At 37.7% G+C, this 21586-nt stretch overlaps 1 protein-coding gene across 6 annotated transcripts in view; it reads right to left on the bottom strand.

Annotated features, from left to right (window-relative positions):
• HBS1L (HBS1 like translational GTPase) overlaps positions 1 to 18390 on the bottom strand; it is an 85138-nt gene extending 66748 nt beyond the window's left edge. For 4 of the 6 annotated variants that reach the window (XM_070796209.1, XM_070796210.1, XM_070796211.1 and 1 more), the window contains exons 1-3: positions 18208 to 18384; positions 12616 to 12681; positions 2431 to 2559 (exon numbers count right to left, since the gene is read on the bottom strand). In XM_070796209.1, the coding sequence (XP_070652310.1) occupies positions 2431 to 2559; positions 12616 to 12681; positions 18208 to 18250 (238 nt within the window). In that variant the 5' untranslated portion in view covers positions 18251 to 18384. Of the gene's footprint in view, positions 1 to 2430; positions 2560 to 12615; positions 12682 to 18207 lie in introns of all 6 variants that reach the window. The other 2 variants (XM_019967471.2, XM_019967472.2) reach the window with 2 other exon arrangements.
• Between the last annotated feature and the right edge of the window lie 3196 nt (positions 18391 to 21586).

Below are 21586 nucleotides of genomic sequence, written 5' to 3' on the forward strand. Positions count from 1 at the left end.
ACAGAGAAGCATGGCAGGCTACAGTCCATAGGTAGCAGAGTCAAACCTGACAGAAGCAACTGAGCATGTACCCACACACGCACAAAGTCTATTTCAGTCAATGAGGATGATGAGGTCCATACTGATGATCTTTTACATGTGTAGAAAGGGTTAATTTTGAAAATATTTCTAACTTACTAGTGAATGGACAAGATAATTTGGTACAAAAATGCCATAAAAATTAGGAAATCCAGTAGATTAATGAGGAAAATGAACATTCATTTTAAACACAAACATTTAAATCTGGGTGACTAAAATCTTTAAGGATGTTAATTTTCTGATGACTATTTTATAAAAAGTAATTACTAATAATATTCATTAATAATGGAAGTTCCATGAGAGCAAAGGCTTTATATCCCTAGATCTTAAAATAATATGTGAGACTACTGAATAAAAATGCATCAACATATTAACTTATATTTGTATAATAGGTGACAATTTTTAAAATACTTTACACACATACACATATCTTCTGTAATCCTCACAGTAACTCTATGACTTAAGATATATCAAACTACAAGTCATAAAGAGGACTGAAAATCATGGCACTACTTAGTTTAGGAGTAATCAAAATAAAACTCAAGTTTTCAGATTCCCTAATCCATGAAATCAGTCCACAGAATGCATTTTACATTACATTTTACATGCTTACATACTGAACAAGGAATCTACTGGCAATATCCTTTTTTCCCCCAAGTATATAATACTTTCTCCGCTGCTCTTTTTTAATTATTAAAAGTAAATTCTTCAAATATTTGGGTAATTCTGCTTTGCTTTAGTCCAAAATTAATTTTAGGCTAATAAGCTAAACTTGAAAAATTATGCCTATTTCATAAAAACATGAATTACTAAAACTGGAACAGAATACTTAGTATATAGCTAGCATCATGGTCTATTCTAATTAATTATAGCAACTGTTGTCCACACATACACAAAGGGTAGAGATATGAAGTCAGGCTATGTTGGTTCACATCCAAATGCCACTTACTAAGCAGTACAACTACCCCCAAGTGACTTGGTGTCTCATTTTCCTCCCGTATAAAATGAGGACAATAGCTGGCCTATCTCATAAGGCTGTCATGAAGATTAAATATGCTAATACATGAACAGCACTTAGAACAGGACCCAGAAAGCAATTAGTAGAGGCTAGTTACAATCACTACTATTGTTGCCATGCAATTTTTTTCATGCAATTATTAATACTTACATATGTCAGGTGGGAATGATTAACTTTCATTCTCAAACATAACTCTGAATTTCATACCTCCTTAATCATTCTGAGGCACAGCAGAGAAAGTATAAGACTTCTACTTTATTCCTACCTTCTCCCCCCCTACAATGACAACTGTACACACTCTTTGAAAATATAATCAAAACTATGGAAGAATTTATACAGCAGTTCGTCTATGAACTTTTATCCCACTTGTCAAATGTATCTGCAAAGTTGATATAGAAATTTTTTTAATTCTCTGTTGTTTCCCTTTCTGCTTTCTAATTTTGTCTGTCTGTGCTTTCTATTTTTCTCGGTTTGGGTTGCAGCTGACATATATTGTACCGATTTACGCAAAGATCAACTCTCAGATTTATATACTTCCCTCCTTCCTGTTTTCAAATTGTTATAAATTTTCAATTTAAAAATATTCATAGAACAAAGCCAGAGAAAGAGTACACTCCAGAGAAGGAGCAAACAAGCTGAGCCCGGCTCAGCACCAACAGAGAGCACTACTTTTATACCTGATGATTTTGGTTCTACAACCCTATTCATCAACCTATGACTGGAGCAGTATGTCTGAAACTGTCACATTTGAAATTTATTTATAAAAGATGAAAGCCAAAATATAAAATATCTTTGTTAAAATGTTTAAGAGAACTAAAAAGAAGCAAACTCAGAACCAAAGCCATTACCATTTACAAGTTCTATCTTGAAATTTAATTTATATGACTGTGACCAATCAGGACATTTGTATAGTGTTACTCTGAACTTATTATTATTTTTAATAAAAACCAGTCTTTTGGAACCTAACATTTTCCAAGGAAATGAGCTTCTGTAATCTAACCATAAGCTCTACATACAGCTTATAAAACAATAAATACTGATAAAAGAAAACGAATCACGGAAGTTTCTCTCCTAAGAAGATTTCAATCACAAATTCCAGTTACTGAATAACAGCCACACAATCAATTTTTCAACCATATAGTTAACCATATAGTCTTCACAAAACATAATTAACAAAATGTAAATTTTCCTTGAAGATACAAGATATAATGGTAGTTCATACCAATTCTACCCATGATTAATATTATGAACAATAAAACTGATAAATAACATTGGTAAATCTCAGTAAATTATTAATCATTTTCAGATAAGAAACAGACTAATTCTTACTATACCTTGATCAATTCCACTTAGCTGATGATTCACAAGAGAACTGGAGAATTCTTTCAAATCTTCATAATCATATTCTTCTACAGGTTCAACAGCTGAAGGTTTGTCACGTCGTGAGTAAATAAACTGAGCAGCTAGAATATAAAACGATGGAAGAAGGCTGTGCTATAACCATTTCCCATTAGCTTTTTTTTTTAACAATACAAAGTAAAAATTAAAGATTCTGACCTCCTACCTAAAGTCATTTGCCCACAGTCATAATACTGGATGAAAAGAGAAAAACACTAAGACAAAATATATCATACCCCAAATTCTGCCCAAATGTCCTTCTAACCATTTGCTAATCTCTTCTAATTGTCTTCATTCTTCTCTCCTATCTCATAAACACAGAGCTTACTTTCTCCACAGTTCTCAAAAATTATCTTTCCTAATATCTCATGCTTGCCTACTACTCTAGCTTCCCTGAAATTTTCTTTTCTATGGTACAAACATTTTAAACTCATATCAAAGTTGCTCATTTGCATAATTAAGAATACAAAAAACAGACTAGTTCAATTTTCACTTTCCAGGAACTACTAATTTTGCTTGAACCCAAGAGATGACCAAAATCATAGGCCTTAACTTTTAAACAATTTACACTTCAATCATACACTGACACGGTATTAGTGCCACATACCTAACTTTCAGACAGAAGTCTGTGCGACTCTACAGACTGGCAGTGTAATTACTCAACACATAACTGCACATCATATATTTCATTAAGAGGCAGAAAAACAAAATATCAAAGTGATAACATATGTTTGAATATCATATACAAAAATACAAGTGGCCAAAGGAGAAAAGCATCAAGCATGCCCAAAGTGTTCACTCTTTTACATCAACTGGATGCCCACTGAACTCAATTCTTCAAGTGTGTGTTCACAGTTGTGAAGGAATAAAATTAAAGTATTAAGTTTAAGACGGATAAAAACATCAATACAGTATTCTAAGGCAAGGTGTCATCAGAGATTTTGTATTATTTAGCTTTCTGGAAAAGCACATAACATGCATTTCCATTGCTCAGCATTCCCACATTTGACTTCTGGGCATGCCCATAAATGTAAGGGAATCTAACTACATTCAAAAGTTATAGATAATGCATATATAGACAATAGAAAATACTACAGCTTAGTATAACACCTACACTCAGAAAACTATGGTGTAAGTGCTATTTATTCATAGTATAAATCAACAATGGCCTTACAGATTAGCAGAAAAGGCAAAAAAAGAAAAGGCAGTGACATATTTTAAAAAGCCATATAAGTAGTACAGATGACAAGTGTGACAGAAGCACAAAAGATTAACTGATCATTGAAAACTGGAGCACTTACAATAAAGAAGGCAAGAACAGAATAAGAGAAATACAGAGCAGCTGAGAGAATTTAATCTATTCTGCTGTAATGCATGTTTCCTTAACATATACTGCTGCTGCTGCTGAGTTGCTTCAGTCGTGTCCGATTCCGTGCGACCCCATAGACAGCAGCCCACCAGGCTCCTGCGTCCCTGGGATTCTCCAGGCAAGAACACTGGAGTGGGTTGCCATTTCCTTCTCCAATGCATGAAAGTGAAAGTGAAGTCGCCCAGTCATGTCCGACTCTTAGCGACCCACTGGACTGCAGCCCACCAGGCTCCTCAGGGGAATGATGAAGGTTTAACATTCAAGATGCTTTGGTTCATGAGATTCTCCCCACCCGCAACACTTTGTAAGGCAAATACAAAGTTCAACCGCAGAGCATTATACTGTCATTGGAATTGTGCTGTAAAGTTAGATAGCCCCACACTTGTCCTCTTGGCTCAGTTTGGCCCTGTCCCTTTCTGTGCTTGCTTCCTGCTTGGCTCTCTAAAACCTGTCAGCATTTTGCCTTTGCAACATTATTCATTAGTTTCAACTCTTCCTACAAGTTTATCAAGCTTTCACCTTGCAAACATGTAACAAAAAGTAAACATTTATCAAAAATATTTTGTTAAATGTAAAAAAATACATTTTGTTAAATTTAAACATTTAACAAAAACATTTCCTTGAATGTAACTTTATTTGGAAATTAACATAACTTTCTAAATATGCAAGTATTTTTATTAGATGATTTTTGGTTTTATTAGTACTTTATAGGCTGAGTGATCTGTCATAACCCTGTTCTTTCCCACAGGCTTTGTTATCTTTTAGTATACAAATTTGAGGACCGCAGTTTTTCAAGAATGCACATATTATGCTGTATATATATCACCATTTCCCCCATCCTGCACAAGTAAAATACAATACTGCCATTATAAAGTCAGCATGGTTAAATGGTAGGAAAAATATCCTATTTCACAGATTTTCTAAGATGATCACTGTTTCACATAAAAATATCTCAGAATGAGGGATATGTCTTATAATCAAGTGGTATCTTGGTATTATGTAATACTTAGATTGACAGCTGATTTTTTAAGTGGTATGTAAAATAACAGTATGTCTTACAATCCATGGCACTTTAGATACAATAAAATGTGGTAGTATTAAAAAATGTAAACCAGGCCATTTTGTGCTCAATGATTTTTAAATTACTTTCCTGACTGTAAACTGTATTCAGTTTAGCCTAAAGGTAACAAATATACTTTCCTCAACTTCCTCTCATAGCTCTGAACTGTAAGGAAAAACCTAACACAAATCAAAAATTAAGTGAGAGAAGAAATCAGATACTTCCATCAACAATTTTCACTTAGAAAATACTGACAAAGAAAATGGAAGTTGTCAAAATCCAGGCTTCCACTCTACCTCCAAGGAGCTATTCTTCCTGGAAGGTTTTCCTACACTCTCCCAAACATAAATCCAACTCAGAAATCTATACTGTGGCCACTGTTTTAGAAGTAAATGATGGCTGGATTTGTTGAAGAGTGGGGAAAGAGAGTGGGCAGGAAAATTCCCCAGGGACAATAGCTACCAGGAAAAAACAAGCATTCCAGACCTCTGAAATTGAAATGAGAGTCAAAAGGCAAAAAAAAAAAAAAAAGTGAGATAAAAGCAAGAGAGAGAAAAGGATAAATATAAGATGCTCTTCTATTCTAAAAATTTAAATCACAAACTTTGACAGAAATGCTTTCTGAAAAATTGAACACCATAATGACTTGCAAATTTTTCAGGTATTCTGATAAACATAAAAATTGAAAGAATTCAAAACCTTTACAGTTTTTGAACTGTACAGTTTTGAACTGTAACTGAAAAAGTTACAGTTTTCCTGTAACTGCCTAACACTGTTTCCTAAATATAAAATAAAAATCATGTGAGGCACTCATTAAAGATACAGCTTTCTAGGCTTCTTCCCCTGGAGATTCTGGTTAAGTGGTGCTAGAACGGGGTAGGGAATCTGTAGTTTTATAATACAATTACTCAGCTGATTGGTATCATCAGAGAAGGTAGGAAACAGCCTACAAGTCTCCCCTTTCGTCCAAATGTAGTCCACTTTGCTTACCGTCATTAGTTAATTTCCTAAAACATGACCCCTTAACTCAAAAACCTTCAATAAACTGACATTACACAGCTAAAATTAAAAACTGCCTTCCACAATCTGGCTATTTCCTTTCCAAGCCCACTTTGTGCTCCAACTGCATTCACCATGTGTCTTCCCAAACACACCTCACTTAAGAGACCACTGCTCAAACACTGCTTTTCCTTTCTCTAGGATGCCGCTTACTCCCAAATTCACCAGTTCCAATTCCATCTCCTTCCAAAACCTTTCCTGCCTTCTTCAGGCAGGACTATCTCTTTACCCACCATATTATCATTTGAAGGGAATTTTTAACAAGCTTCTTTACAAGTGAAAGTGAAGTCGCTCAATTGTGTCTGACTCTTTGCGACCCCGTGGACTGTAGCCACCAGGCTCCGCCATCCATGAGATTCTCCAGGCAAGAATACTGGAGTGGGTCTGCCATTTCCTTCTCCATCTTTACAAGTTAAATGATGCTCAATAAAGGTTCTGAGTTGGAATGGACTGAATAAGGATATCTACTGTTAAAGTAATCATACAAGGAGGTCATGAGACTGAAGTGGCTCTAATGCCTTGGCTGCAAAGGGAAAACCAATCCAGAGTTAATTCCTGTAAAGGCCTCAGGATTAAGAACATCCAATCACAAAAAGCCAATTATTCTCTCACAAATAATGTGTTTTAAGCAGTAAGCCAATCAAATAATCTCCTTGCTTTGTTTCATGTCTTCTCTATAAAAACCCTGCCCCGACTTCTGTTGATGAAGTGCTCCTAACCACTTCCCATTTGGAGCTGATTCAAATTGATGTTTGCTCAAATAAACTCTGAAAAAAAAATGTCAGTATGCCTCAGTTTATCTTTTAACACTTCTAATTATATTAGTTGAAACAAGATTAATAATTGTAAAGTTCTATTTATAGGCTCTTTTTGCTATCCCTTTTTTGCTATCTTTTTGCAGCTCCCTAACGTAAGTTAAATATTCAGCATCAAAGCAATATTCAGTCAATCTTTCTAAAGAAAAAAAAAGTTATAACATTTAGAAATCATCTTACCATCAAGAAAATTGTATTTAGTAGAATTTTTAAAAATATATGATAAATTTTAGAGAAATTCCTATTAATTGATAAAGTCATTCAATTACCAGAATTCATTAGACCATGAATAAAATCATTTCTTCAATGAATGACATTAGCTGCTTCTTTAAGAACAGAAAGTATCCTTCTAAAAACTATTCCTTTTTAATTGAAAATTCCTGGGACGAATACACCACTAAAGAGGAATATTAATCGTCTGATCTGATATTACTGATTTAATTTAGTAAAATTTAGAAAATTTTAAAAACCTAAACCATGCGCTTTTGTTGAAAATACCAGTTTGTCACAGAAGAAAGTCAAAACTATTTAACTATCTCCTGCTCTAATAAAGCCGATTTCACTTCCTGGAGCATACAAAGGTAACTCTCAAATAGTCAGACTGTCCTGAATATGAACCATACACAATACACGTATCAAGAGCTGTGAGAGATAAGGGATAAACTATGACCTCAAGAAAGGTAGGTCACAAAAGCAAATCTCAGAAAAACACCTTCAGAATGCCTGATCCTTGTGTAGTGATGGCTCATTACTCAAGATTAAGCATGATTTAGTTAAACAATTCTAGATAAATGAATGCATTAATCTGCAATATGAAGATGTTTTTCAGTAGTCTCTCCCTCCATGAAGCTTTCCTGTGCAAGTCATAGTCAACCAACTTCCAAGTCCAGTAGTCTTTAGCTCCTGTAGAATCTATTTCCAAATCCACTGCTATCACCTCTATCCTAAACAAACAGTTTTCAAAGCAGTACCTGTGCCCCACTGAATATGAGATGGGGCCAAGAATTACTTTTCTAACAAATTCTCAAGTGGTGCAAATGGCACATGGACCACATTTTGAGAACACTGTCTTGAGATATTTCTTCTAGATTAGTATAATAGTCTCCTAACTAACTATTCTAAGTACACCCACTTAGGTACCACCTTTAATCCAGTCTCTACAGCATATATTAAAAAAAAACAAAAACAAAAAACTCAAATCTAATCACCACACCCATATTATCATCAGTCTCATGAACATGCCATGATCTTTACTTCATTCATAGTATTAACTAGTGCTACCAGACACTACTTCATCACCTAGACAACTGATTATGATGAACTGTAGGCACCCCAAAAGGTTAACCCACAGAGTTGTTTTTTTTTTTAACACATTGCAAATGACAAGTGCTTGTGAGACTCCTCAGAAAAACTGAAATTTCTTTCATCCCTAATCTCAACAAAATATGGCATTTTTGAATCACTGAATAATAAGGCTGACTAATCAGAGCCCTTCCTCTCTTTCTTCAGTGTTACATCATTATCAGTCACAATTTTGTTAGGAGATAGAAATTGCACTGGTTATTTTGCCAGAGAGATTTTAATATAAGAAGTTACCTAGGTATTAGAGAACACACTAATTAAGCCACCTCTCCACTTCTAAGCCAGTCTTCTTTGCTTTGTGATGCTGAGGCTGAAGTCTCTGCAAAGCACATTTCTTCAGACAGCTGGTTCCCTTTTAGGATCAGCCAACAGGGAGATAATAAAAGGAGACTAGGCCAGAAGAGGAACACAAATGTTCCTTTCCTTTTTGCTTCTTCTCTAGTTACCATCACCCCAGCAACATTTCATCTTGCCAAAATCATTTGTTCCAGTAATCATAATATCAGTTTTTCCAAAATTCCCAGAACCAATTACAACCATGACCAGACTGCTGGATAGAATGCCCTCTTTAAAGGCTGAACCTCAGCTTCCCAGTGTCCCTACAGAGTATCTCTATACCAACCACACAACATTCCCCTTCTCAGGTCTGAGCCCCAGCTCCACAGTCCCTTCTCTTAACTTCAATGGCAAAGCAACAAGGCAGAATCTTCCTGTCACACCCCTAGGTCCTAGCTCCAAGGAGCCCCCACAAGGTTCTAAAAGGTTGGTTCCAACCCTGTCTGCTGATTCCCCTAGGAACTAGAAATGATAAATGCTTCCTGAAGTTACTACCTCCTTGATCTTTTGGTTTGCATTTTGTGTTCTCTAACACCTAGTTAACTTTTTATACTAAAATCTCTCTGGCAAAATAACCAGTGCAATTTCTATCTCCTAACAAAATCGTGACTGATAACGGTATAACATTGAAGAAAGAGAGGAAGGGCTCTGATTAGTCAGCCTAAAAGAGCAAAGTACCCATAAAGAGCTAGATGCATTACAGAGTAATAAGTAACAGGACAAGAGATGTAAGGCAGAGTAGGGGTGCTTAGACAACTTCCAAGGCCCCTATCCTATGCCTTTGTGAAAAAGAAGAAATTCTAAAAAGTCAGAAGGGACATATTTAGTCTACAGAAGCTATGAAGAGGCTTAAAGCAGGGAAAGGTTTATAAGACAGTTCAACAGACTATAAGGTATAAAGACAAAGCAGACTGACAGAAATTTAAATTACTATATTAAACCTTCAATTTGTGGAAAATGAGTTCTATGAGTTTATTTATGCTGTTCCTAACTATATTTAATTGGACCCACTTTTATGACATAGTAAAATTCAGCAGAGCATTTTAACCAGTTGTTTATAGAGTAGGATAAAATTTGAAGATAAATGCACTGTTAGAAGGATTAGTAAGAAAAAGGTTTGGATCAAAGACACTGTGTCTGCCACCAACACAGGAAATGCTTTCATTATATGATTGCAAAGAAGTTTTTCAGCAAGAGACAAAAGGTGCAGCTCTGATGTAGAATCCTACAGGAATCTGAACTCTAAATCATTTTGTGGCTCCATCAGAAGTTTAAACTATGTACTGGGTTTATTTACAGTAGATAAAATACTGTATGAAGGGAAGTCTATGCATAACTTGTGTTTTAATATTCAAGATTTTCCTGGACATAAAACTGCTTTCTGTCTTTAGAAGTTTAGATTTTCATTACTGACTAAATTATCATTTTAGTCAATTTAGATTAGTTGCATACTGCAAAGAATACTGGAAAACCATAGTTTTGAGAGTTTTCTTCAAATTGTATAAAGCCTAATGAAGGAATCAAAACTTTAAATTCTATTCATAAGTAATGAAATTATTTTATGTGCTTTTAAAGTTAACAATATGCTATTTAGGTTGGTCATAACTTTTCTTCCAAGGAGTGTCTTTTAATTTCATGGCTGCATTCACCATCTGCAGTGATTTTGGAGCCCAAAAAAATAAAAGTCTGACACTATTTCCACTGTTTCCCCATCTATTTCCCATGAAGTGATAGGACCAAATGCCATGATCTTAGTTTTCTGAATGTTGAGCTTCAAGCCAACTTTTTCACTCTCCTCTTTCACTTTCATCAAGAGGCTTTTGAGTTCCTCTTCACTTTCTGCCATAAGGGTGGTGTCATCTGCACATCTGAGGTTATTGAGATTTCTCCTGGCAATCTTGATTCCAGCTTGTGCTTCTTCCAGCCCAGCGTTTCTCATGATGTACTCTACATAGAAGTTAAATAAGCAGGGTGACAATATACAGCCTTGACGGACTCCTTTTCCTATTTGGAACCAGTCTGTTGTTCCATGTCCAGTTCTAACTGTTGCTTCCTGACCTACATACAGATTTTTCAAGAGGCAGGTCAGGTGGTCTGGTATTCCCATCTCTTTCAGAATTTTCCACAGTTTATTGTGATGCACACAGTCAAAGGCTTTGGCATAGTCAATAAAGCAGAAATAGATGTTTTTCTGGAACTCTCTTGCTTTTTCCATGATCCAGTGGATGATGGCAATTTGATCTCTGGTTCCTCTGCCTTTTCTAAAACCAGCCTGAACATCTGGAAGTTCACGGTTCATGTATTGCTGAAGCCTGGCTTGAGAATTTTGAGCATTACTTTACTAGCGTGAAGATGAGTGCAGTTGTGAGGTAGTTTGAGCATTCTTTGGCATTCTTTTCTTTGGGATTGGAATGAAAACTGACCTTTTCCAGTCCTGTGGCCACTGCTGAGTTTTCCAAATTGGCTGGCATATTGAGTGCAGCACTTTCACAGCATCATCTTTCAGAATTTGAAATCGCTCAACTGGAATTCCATCACCTCCAATAGCTTTATTCGTAGTGATGCTTTCTAAGGCCCACTTGACTTCACATTCCAGGATGTCTGGCTCTAGGTGAGTGATCATACCATCGTGATTATCTTGGTCGTGAAGATCTTTTTGTACAGTTCTTCTGTGTATTCTTGCCACCTCTTCTTAATACCTTCTGCTTCTGTTAGGTCCACACTATTTCTGTCCTTTATTGAGCCCATCTTTGCATGAAATGTTCCCTTGGTATCTCTAATTTTCTTGAAGAGATCTCTAGTCTTTCCCATTCTGTTGTTTTCCTCTGTTTCTTTGCATTGATCGCTGAGGAAGGCTTTCTTATCTCTCCTTGCTATTCTTTGGAACTCTGCATTCAGATGCTTGTATCTTTCCTTTTCTCCTTTGCTTTTCGCTTCTTTTCTTTTCACAGCTATTTGTAAGGCTTCCCCAGACAGCCATTTTGCTTTTTTGCATTTCTTTTCCATGGGGATGCTCTTGATCCCTGTCTCCTGTACAATGTCATGAAATTCCGTCCATAGTTCATCAGGCACTCTATCAGATCTAGTCCCTTAAATCTATTTCTCACTTCCACTGTATAATCATAAAGAATTTGATTTAGGTCATACCTGAATGGTCTAATGGTCATCCCTACTTTCTTCAATTTAAGTCTGAATTTGGCAATAAGGAGTTCATGATCTGAGCCACAGTCAGCTCCTGGTCTTGTTTTTGCTGACTGTATAGAGCTTCTCCATGTTTGGCTGCAAAGAATATAATCAATTCTGATTTCGGTGTTGACCATCTGGTGATGTCCATGTGTAGAGTCTTCTCCTGTGTGTTTAGAAGAGGGTGTTTGCTATGACCAGTGCGTTCTCTTGGCAAAACTCTATTAGCCTTTGCCCTGCTTCATTCCGTATTCCATGAAATTAAAAGATACTTACTCCTCAGAAGGAAAGTTATGACCAACTTAGATAGCATATTAAAAAGCAGAGACATTACTCTGCCAACAAAGGTCCATCTAGTCAAAGCTATGGTTTTTCCAGTGGTCATGTATGGATGTGAGAGTTGGACTGTGAAGAAAGCTGAGCACCAAAGAATTGATGCTTTTGAACTGTGGTGTTGGAAAAGACTCTTCAGAGTCTCTTGGACTGCAAGGAGATCCAACCAGTCCATTCTAAAGGAAATCACTCCTGGGTGTTCATTGGAAGGACTGATGCTAAAGCTGAAATTCTAATACTTTGGCCACCTCATGTGAAGAGTTGACTCACTGGAAAAAACCCTGATGCTGGGAGGGTTGAGGGCAGGAGGAGAAGGGGACGACAGAGGATGAGATGGCTGGATGGCATCACCGACTTGATGAACATGAGTTTGAGTGAACTCTGGGAGGTGGTGATGGACAGGGAGGCATGGCGTGCTGCAATTCATGGGGTCACAAAGAGTCCGACACGACTGAGCAACTGAACTAAACTGAACTGAACGTTAACAATTATCTTTCTAAATGGTACATATTATAGTCTTCTGGAACACACTAGTTCTAGAATGACAATAATACTTACTTAACATCTTTAAATAATAAAAATCAAATTTTTTTTTAAAACTCACCTGTTGATGGCGAAATACAATAATCATCCTCTACAGACTGGCCATAGAGGTCATCATCTTCAAAATCTAAAATAAAAATATAAGAGATAAAAGTATTTACAAGTTTGTTTTCTATTCTTAGTTATTAATGAGGAAGCATCTGAATTCTCTCCAAAATAAATTACTGTTCACCTAAATTAAAGGAACTTACAATGTCTACTTTTCTCAAAACAATTACAAAAATTGTACCAAAAGTAGGTATTAAATGACTTTACATATTTAAAAGAGATACATGTTTTTAGATTTTTAATTGACAAAAATCTGAAATAAGCCAACCATCCATTTTTCTCACCAAGTTCCTGCTCTAAGCAAAGCATTTATTTTTCATACAACTGACTAACGCAGGGTATACAATCAGACCACAAAGGCAGTTTCTCTTCATATAAGGCTAGGCAATGTACAAAACCCAGCTTATCCTAAACTCCTCTCTGCTCTAGCTTATTGGTCTTTTTTCCTACTGATTATAATGTGGTCTTTGCCTAGGTTTTCCTAAGGCTGTTTCCTTCTCCCACTTAAGGTTCCAGTTCAAACATCAGCTATTTGTAGAAGTCTTCCCTGACCACTCTGGGTAAAGCAGCAAGCCTCTCCCCTACTGTTTTTATTCCCTAGCACTCTCCTCTAATTGAATGTCTTCAAAGAACCATACCTGGTTCACTCCATGAGACTATAAGTTCCTTCAGGGCAAGACTCTCTAGACAACTACATGACACAGGTCTGACATAAATTAATATCTGACATAAATTAATACTTGCTTTATTATAAATTAATGAATCAAATAATATATTAACTAAAAGTCCATAAGGAACATAAATATGTTTACCTAAGTGTATTTAGTCACTTGACAAATACTAACACTGTGAAGGGGCTATTAGAGACATTTGGGGTGCAAGACTGAGTGACAAGTACATTCTCAGATCTCTACAAACCTAAAATGTAAGAGGAAGACAGACAAGAAACCAGGTGATTACAAAACTGTATAACAAAGTGTTTGACACATGATAAAGAATGACTCTGAAACACACATAAGAACAACAAAAACAGAAGTGGGAGCAGGGTGGCTAGGGAAAGATCCCCAGGAATATCATGCTGTGAACCAATTCTGAAGGAAAGTTAGCTAATTTCTGAAGGTACTCATGTAGCAGCAGCAAGAACTACATGGTCAAAGGCTGAGACCAAATACTTATGACAAATAAAAATTACATAAATGTTATTATTCAATAAAAACATATAACATCCAATAACATTAATAATTTATTAAATTATTAAACAATAATCACCATCCTGAATTAATAAAAATTATTACCAAATAAATGAGAAGCCAGTCACAAAAAACTTGGATATTAAAGAAAACAATTTCTTTTTATATTGGGTCAGTTTTTTTTAACACTGAAATGGACCCTGAAATTGTTACAATTATCAAAAGATAAAGAGAATCCTTTCCTATGATCTCTGTAAAGTGGTTCTTTTCCTCAACAATATTCTGGAGTATTTACTGCATAAAAAGCACTGTGCCGGCTACTGGAGTAAATTATAAAATATAGGCTTTGCCTTCCCGGGATTTTTATTAATTAATGGGTGAGACCAGAGATCTCTTCAAGAAAATTAGAGATACCAAGGGAACATTTCATGCAAAGGTCGGCACAATTAAGGACAGAAATGGTATGGACCTAACAGAAGCAGAAGATATTAAGAAGAGGTAGCCACACAAAAAAGATCTTCATGACCCAGATAATCACAATGGTGTGATCACTCACCTAGAGCCAGACATCCTGGAATGAAGTCAAGTGGGCCTTAGAAAGCATCACTAGGAACAAAGAGGAGGTGATGGAATTCCAGTTGAGCTATTTCAAATCCTCAGATGATGGTGTTAAAGTGCTGCACTCAGTATGCCAACAAATTTGGAAAACTCAGCAGTGGCCATAGAACTGGAAAAGGTCAGTTTTCATTGCAATCCCAAAGAAGGGCAATGCCAAAGAATGTTCAAACTACCGCACAATTGCACTCATCTCACACGCTAGCAAAGTAATGCTCAAGATTCTCCAAGTCAGGCTTCAAGAGTAGGTGAACAGTGAACTTCCAGATGTTCATGCTGGATTGAGAAAAGGCAGAGGAACCAGAGATCAAATTGCCAACATCCGCTGGATCATAGAAAAAGCAAGGGAATTCCAGAAAAACATCTATTTCTGCTTTCACTATTCCAAAACATTTGATGATGTATATCACAACAAACTGTGGAAAATTCTCAAAGCGATGAGAATACCAGACCAACTGACCTGCCTCCTGAAAAATCTGTATGCAAGTCAAGAAGCAACAGTTAGAACTGGACATGGAACAACAGACTGGTTTCAAACTGGGAAGGGAGTACGTCAAGGCTGTATATCATCACCCTGCTTATTTAACTTATATGCAGAGTACATCATGCGAAATGCTGGCCTGGATATAGCACAAAAACTGGAATCAAGATTGCCGGGAGAAACATCAATAACCTCAGATATGCAGATGACACCACCCTTATGGCAGAAAGTGAGGAGGAACTAAAGAGCCTCTTGACGAAAGTCAAAGAGGAGAGTGAAACAGCTGGCTTAAAACTCAACATTCAAAAAACTAAGATCAGGGCATCCAGTCCCATCACTTCGTGGCAAACAGATGGGAAAACAATGGAAACAATGAAAGACTATTTTCTTCGGCTCCAAAATCACTGCAGATGGTGACTGCAGCCATGAAATTAAAAGACTTGCTTGCTCCTTGTATGAAAAGCTATGACCAACCTAGACAGCATATTAAAAAGTAGAGACATTACTTTGCCAACAAAAGTCCATCTAGTCAAAGCTATGGTTTTTCCAGTAGCCATGTATGGATGTGAGAGATGGACTGTGAAGAAAGCTGAGCACAGAAGAATTGATGCTTTTGAACTGTGGTGTTGGAGAAGACTCTTGAGAGTCCCTTGGACTGCAAAGAGATCAAACCAGTCCATCCTAAAGGAAATAAGTCCTGAAACTCCAACACTTTACCTGATTCAAAGAACTAATTCACTGTAAAAGACCCTGATGCTGGGAAAGACTGAAGGCAGGAGGAGAAGGAAATGACATAGGATGAGATGGTTAGATGGCATCACCAACTCAATGGACATGAGTGTGAGCAAGCTCCAGGGGTTGGCAATGGATAGGGAAGCCTGGCGTGCTGCAGTCCATGAGGTCGCAAAGAGCTGGACACGACTGAATGACTGAACTGCCTGACTGAGGCAGTCATGTAAAGTACTACCCATATAACAGAGAAGAACAAAATCAAAGTTAAGTAGAGGAACCTCTAAGTTTGGGAGCACAAAATCTCTGTAATGAAGTTACAGTACTTTTGAGAATTCTTAAATTATTATCTGAGAGAAGAGAAAGCTTAACACGGAAGATGAAAAATAAACCAGACACTTAAAGTAAGTAGAACTTTTATAAACAAAAAAGGGGATGAACCTCTGATGCTATAGGAACAGCTTGGTTATGATGTCAACAACTGTTCCAAATAATCTGACAACCAACCACCTGATCTGGGATCTCTAAGGTGAGAAGATACTTGGCACTCACTCTCTCCAGTCAAGCACCTCCTTCAGGATGCCTTCCTTCACACATAAGTTCTGCTGAACTCTTCCCATTCATTCTCAACAGTGTAATCACTTAAGTAGCTCCCACAGCACTTGATAAGCACACTGTGTAGCATTTCATAATCATCTGCTACTCGTGTATTTTCCACTTTAGACTCTCTCAAACGTCTTACTGTTGGTCCCAAAAACTCTTTAACAGTTTTCTAAGCACTCAGTTAATGTTGATTGAGGACACAATATCTATTAAAGAAATGAACAACTGTGATGACCTAGAGGGGTGGAATGGGAGGAAGGGAGAGGCTCAAGAGGGAGGGAATATATCTAATGACTGATTGGCATTGTTGTACAATAGAAACTCACACAACAGTTCAGTTCAGTCGCTCTGTCGTGTCCGACTCTTTGCGACCCCATGAACCGCAGCATCCCAGGACTCCATCATCAACTCCTGGAGTCCACCCAAACCCATGTCCATTGAGTTGGTGATGCCATCCAACCATCTCATCCTCTGTCCTCCCCTTCTCCTCCTACCCTCAATCTTTCCCAGCATCAGGGTCTTTTCAAATGAATCAGCTCTTCACATCAGGTGGCCAAAGTACTGGAGTTTCAGCTTCATCATCAGTCCTTCCAATGAACACCCAGGGCTGATCTCTTATATATAATGACTGATTGGCATTGTTGTATGATAGAAACCAACACAACACTGTAAAGCAATTTTTCACCAATTAAAAAAAATTGTAAAAAGAAATGAATAAGTAGTAATGAGGCCTATTCCTATCTTTTACAATGTATTTGCAAAAATCTCTCCCAGGCTAAAGTCATTTCTCAGGTAACAGTGCTCCACAGGCAACACTTAACATCCACTGCAATATTTAAAAAGACTTCTTAAGTGATCCCCAGGAACCTCACATGTGCCAGGTTGACTGGATCACTGTCTGGAAATGTAGCACAGGGTATTAGCCTCCCTCCACTATGATTAGCATAGTGATGTTCTAAAATAATTTGCTTGGAATGCTAATAACGATTGCCAATATACTAAGCATGCTTCACACTCTGTACTCAGCAAAGTGATTGCTCTTTATTCGTTTGCATTCCTTCATATTTATAATTTTAGCTTTTATGATGCTAGGTGATGCTGGTAACTATCCACTGCCTAGAAATGTTTGTCCCAAACTAATTATCTTTTTAAACTCCTGGACAACTTTCACATTTTTCCCCTTTACTTCACTTTTAAAATCAGCAAGTCCTTTCCAAAACCTCCTTTCTTCTAATGCTACTTTTTCCCCTCTAAAGTATATTTATATTGAGCATGACCAACCAAGAATTAAATACATGCGTCAAAATCTGATCAACTTACTCTCTGGGCCTTTTTAATACGTATTTTCTTCTACCATCTCCTAAGTTTTCAATTTAATTTGAAAAGCATAAAAAATAAGTTAGCTAACTCAAGCTAGATTCTGCACTAAGTGTATATGAACACATACACAAGATTTACCAAGTAAATCTGACAGTTACAGCAGAACAGCTGAATATAAGCATTAAGTCAATCCGGGTTCTACAAATAACAGTCTCATGGGCACTTCTGAAAGAAGGGTCGAGAGGAGCTACATAAAGCCATGTAACCGACCTGGGAGAAAACAATGGGGGTGGTGATAATGCTTACGTGTGTTAGTATCACCGAATCCCAGCCTCTTCTAATGTCCTTCCCAAATGAGGCCCAGCAGCACCTCCCCTGCCCCAAATAAAATTAATCCCAGAGGACAAAAACCACGACTTAAAAGAACGCCATGTAACAACGCCATTCGCTAGCACTCAGACGTCCTGTAACGTTCTCCAAATAAGCCTCCTCTGAACTCCAGCCTGGCACCACTGACGAGAAGCTAACATATGGAAGGTGGTGCCAACCGTCTGCGAGCCCGGCCTGAAAGGTGAAGATAACGTCCTGGCATGATCCTACCACTTACCTTCATCGTAGTTATAACCTCGGACATTCCGATGCCGGGCCATGACAGCGGAGAGGGCGTTTGCCACAGCCCCTTACAATCTACCGGCTCAGATACTGGTAACACGCCAACTGCGGCCCCAAATACACCTATACGCCATCTTGGCTTCCCGCAGGCCACAGCCCCTGCGCATGCGCGGCGTCTTATCTGAGTACGGCAACCTCTCAGGGTCAGCCGCCTCCCCGGGGCCGCGTGCGTACTACTGGAACTCAAGGGAGGGGTAGGTTTCGGCGTGGCCCCGCCCACAGATAGCTTGATTGACGGGACTTTCGAAAGAGAAGAAGTCCACCACGGATAGTTCGTTGTTTTGAACCGTGTATTTCGTCCGGGATTCTTTCACCTACACCAGCGTTCCCAATTATTTTCCAAATTTGGCTTCTGATAATCTAGTAAAAGATGACTGTGTGCTCAATAAGAGCAGAAACCTTGTCTTATCCAACTTTCATCTTTGGGGCCTATTTAGGCTCTGATAGGAGTTAACAAACTTTAGGTTTGGTATAGGAATTAGTTAAAACTTTAAAGACGAAAAAGACTCTAATTAAACGGCTGTATTTTCATTGATAAGCTAGCTATGATAGGTCACCATGCATTTGTATATGTAATTCGTGTTTTCATGTATATGCCCCAGTCTGCATTAATACTTCTTATGAACAGCTATCTGTCTTTAGCTTTGGATGGAAAGGATTATCATCAGCGTCATAAAGGATTTATTGACCGTTCATTGAACACAGTTACATGCTGAGTATTCAGTATAGCTTTAAGACACGGCACTGGCCTTAAATGGTGATGAATGTTACTAATGAACAAATCTATAACCTATTATTAAATGTCATTTCTTAGATTACAAAATGAACAATGCTATGTGAAAAACCAACCTCTTTATTATACTGAAGAACTACACTTAGTTTTTGAACTGGTGATACTTTACATTAAATTATAGAAATAAAAAGCTTATTTTCAGCTTTTTATTATCCATAACTGAAAGAGAAAAGAATGATACAAATTCAATTCATATTTGAAAGTGGCTTGAACGGTAATTTTTACATGTGTTTGACAGTGTCTATCAAATCTTTCAGTTCAGTTCAGTCGCTTAGTCGTGTCCGACTCTTTGCGACCTCATGAATCTCAGCATGCCAGGCCCCCCTGTCCATCACCAATTCCCAGAGTTCACCCAAACTCATGTCCATTGAGTTGGTGATGCCATCCAGCCATCTCATTCTCTGTGGTCCCCTTCTCCTGCCCCCAATCCCTCCCAGCATCACGGTCCTTTCCAATGAGTCAACTCTTCGCAAGAGGTGGCCGAAGTATTGGAGTTTCAGCTTTAGCATCAGTCCTTCCAAAGAACACCCAGGCCTGATCTCCTTTAGAATAGACTGGTTGGATCTCCTTGCAGTCCAAGGGACTCAAGAATCTTTTCCAACACAACAGTTCAAAAGCATCAATTCTTTGGCACTCAGCTTTCTTCACAGTCCAACTCTCATATCCATACATGACCACTGGAAAAACCATTGGTTGACTAGACGGACCTTTGTTGGCAGAGTAATGTCTCTGCTTTTGAATATGCTATCTAGGTTGGTCATAACTTTTCTTCCAAGGAGTAAGCGTCTTTTAATTTCATAGCTGCATTCACCATCTGCAGTGATTTGGGAGCCCAAAAAAATAAAGTCTGACACTGTTTCCACTGTTTCCCCATCTAATTCCCGGAAGTGATGGGACCGGATGCCATGATCTTAGTTTTCTGAATGTTGAGCTTTAAGCCAACTTTTTCACTCTTCTCTTTCACTTTCATCAAGAGGCTCTTTAGTTCTTCTTCACTTTCTGCCATAAGGGTGGTGTCATCTGCATATCTGAAGCTATTGATATTTCTCCCAGCTATCTTGATTCCAGCTTGTGCTTCCTCAGGCCCAGTGTTTCTCATGATGTACTCTGCATATAAGTTACATAAGCAGGGTGACAATATACAGCCTTGACGTACTCCTTTCCCAATTTGGAACCAGTCTGTTGTTCCATTTCCAATTCTAACTGTTGCTTCCTGACCTGCATACAGATTTCTCAAGAGGCAGGTCAGGTGGTCTGGTATTCCCATCTCTTTCAGAATTTTCCACAGTTTATTGTGATCCACACAGTCAAAGGCTTTGACATAGTTAATAAAGCAGAAATAGATGTTTTTCTGGAACTCTCTTGTTTTTCGATGATCCAGCAGATGTTGGCAATTTGATTTCTGGTTCCTCTGCCTTCTCTAAAACCAGCTTGAACATTTAGAAGTTGACGGTTCACGCATTGCTGAAGCCTAACTTGGAGAATTTTGAGCCTTACTTTACTAGCGTGTGAGATGAGTGCAATTGTGTGGTAGTTTGAGCATTCTTTGGCATTCTTTTCTTTGGGATTGAAATGAAAACTGACCTTTTCCAGTTCTGTGGCCACTGCTGAGTTTTCCAAATTTGCTGGCATATTGAGTGCAGCACTTTCACAGCATCATCTTCCAGGATTTGAAATCGCTCAACTGGAATTCCATCACCTCCACTAGCTTTGTTCATAGTGATGCTTTCTAAAGGCCCACTTGACTTCACATTCCAGGATGTCTGGCTCTAGGTGAGTGATCACACAATTGTGATTATCTAGGTCGTGAAGATCTTTTTTGTACAGTTCTTCTGTGTATTCTTGCCACCTCTACTTAATATCTTCTGCTTCTGTTAGGTCCATACCATTTTTGTCCTTTATCGAGCCCATCTTTGCATGAAATGTTCCCTTGGTATCTCTAATTTTCTTGAAGAGATCTCTAGTCTTTCCCATTCTGTTGTTTTCCTCTATTTCTTTGCATTGATCACTGAGGAAGGCTTTCTTATCTCTCCTTGCTATTCTTTGGAACTCTGCATTCAGATGCTTTTATCTTTCCTTTTCTCCTTTGCTTTTCGCGTCTCTTCTTTTTACAGCTATTTGTAAGGCCTCCCCAGACAGCCATTTTGCTTTTTTGCATTTCTTTTCCATGGGGATGTTCTTGATCCCTGTATCCTGCACAATGTCATGAACTTCCATCCATAGTTCATCAGGCACTCTATCAGATCTAGGCCCTTAAATCTATTTCTCACTTCCACTGTATAATCATAAGGGATTTGATTTAGGTCATATCTGAATGGTCTAGTGGTTTTTCCTTACTTTCTTCAATTTCAGTCTGAATTTGGCAATAAGGAGTTCATGATCTGAGCCACAGTCAGCTTCTGGTCTTGTTTTTGCTGACTGTATAGAGCTTCTCCATGTTTGGCTGAAAAGAATATAATCAATCTGATTTCGCTATTGACCATCTGATGATGTCCATGTGTAGAGTCTTCTCTTGTGTTGT

This window comes from Bos indicus, chromosome 9 (genome assembly GCF_029378745.1).
Source record: "Bos indicus isolate NIAB-ARS_2022 breed Sahiwal x Tharparkar chromosome 9, NIAB-ARS_B.indTharparkar_mat_pri_1.0, whole genome shotgun sequence".
NCBI classification, from domain to species: domain Eukaryota; kingdom Metazoa; phylum Chordata; class Mammalia; order Artiodactyla; family Bovidae; genus Bos; species Bos indicus.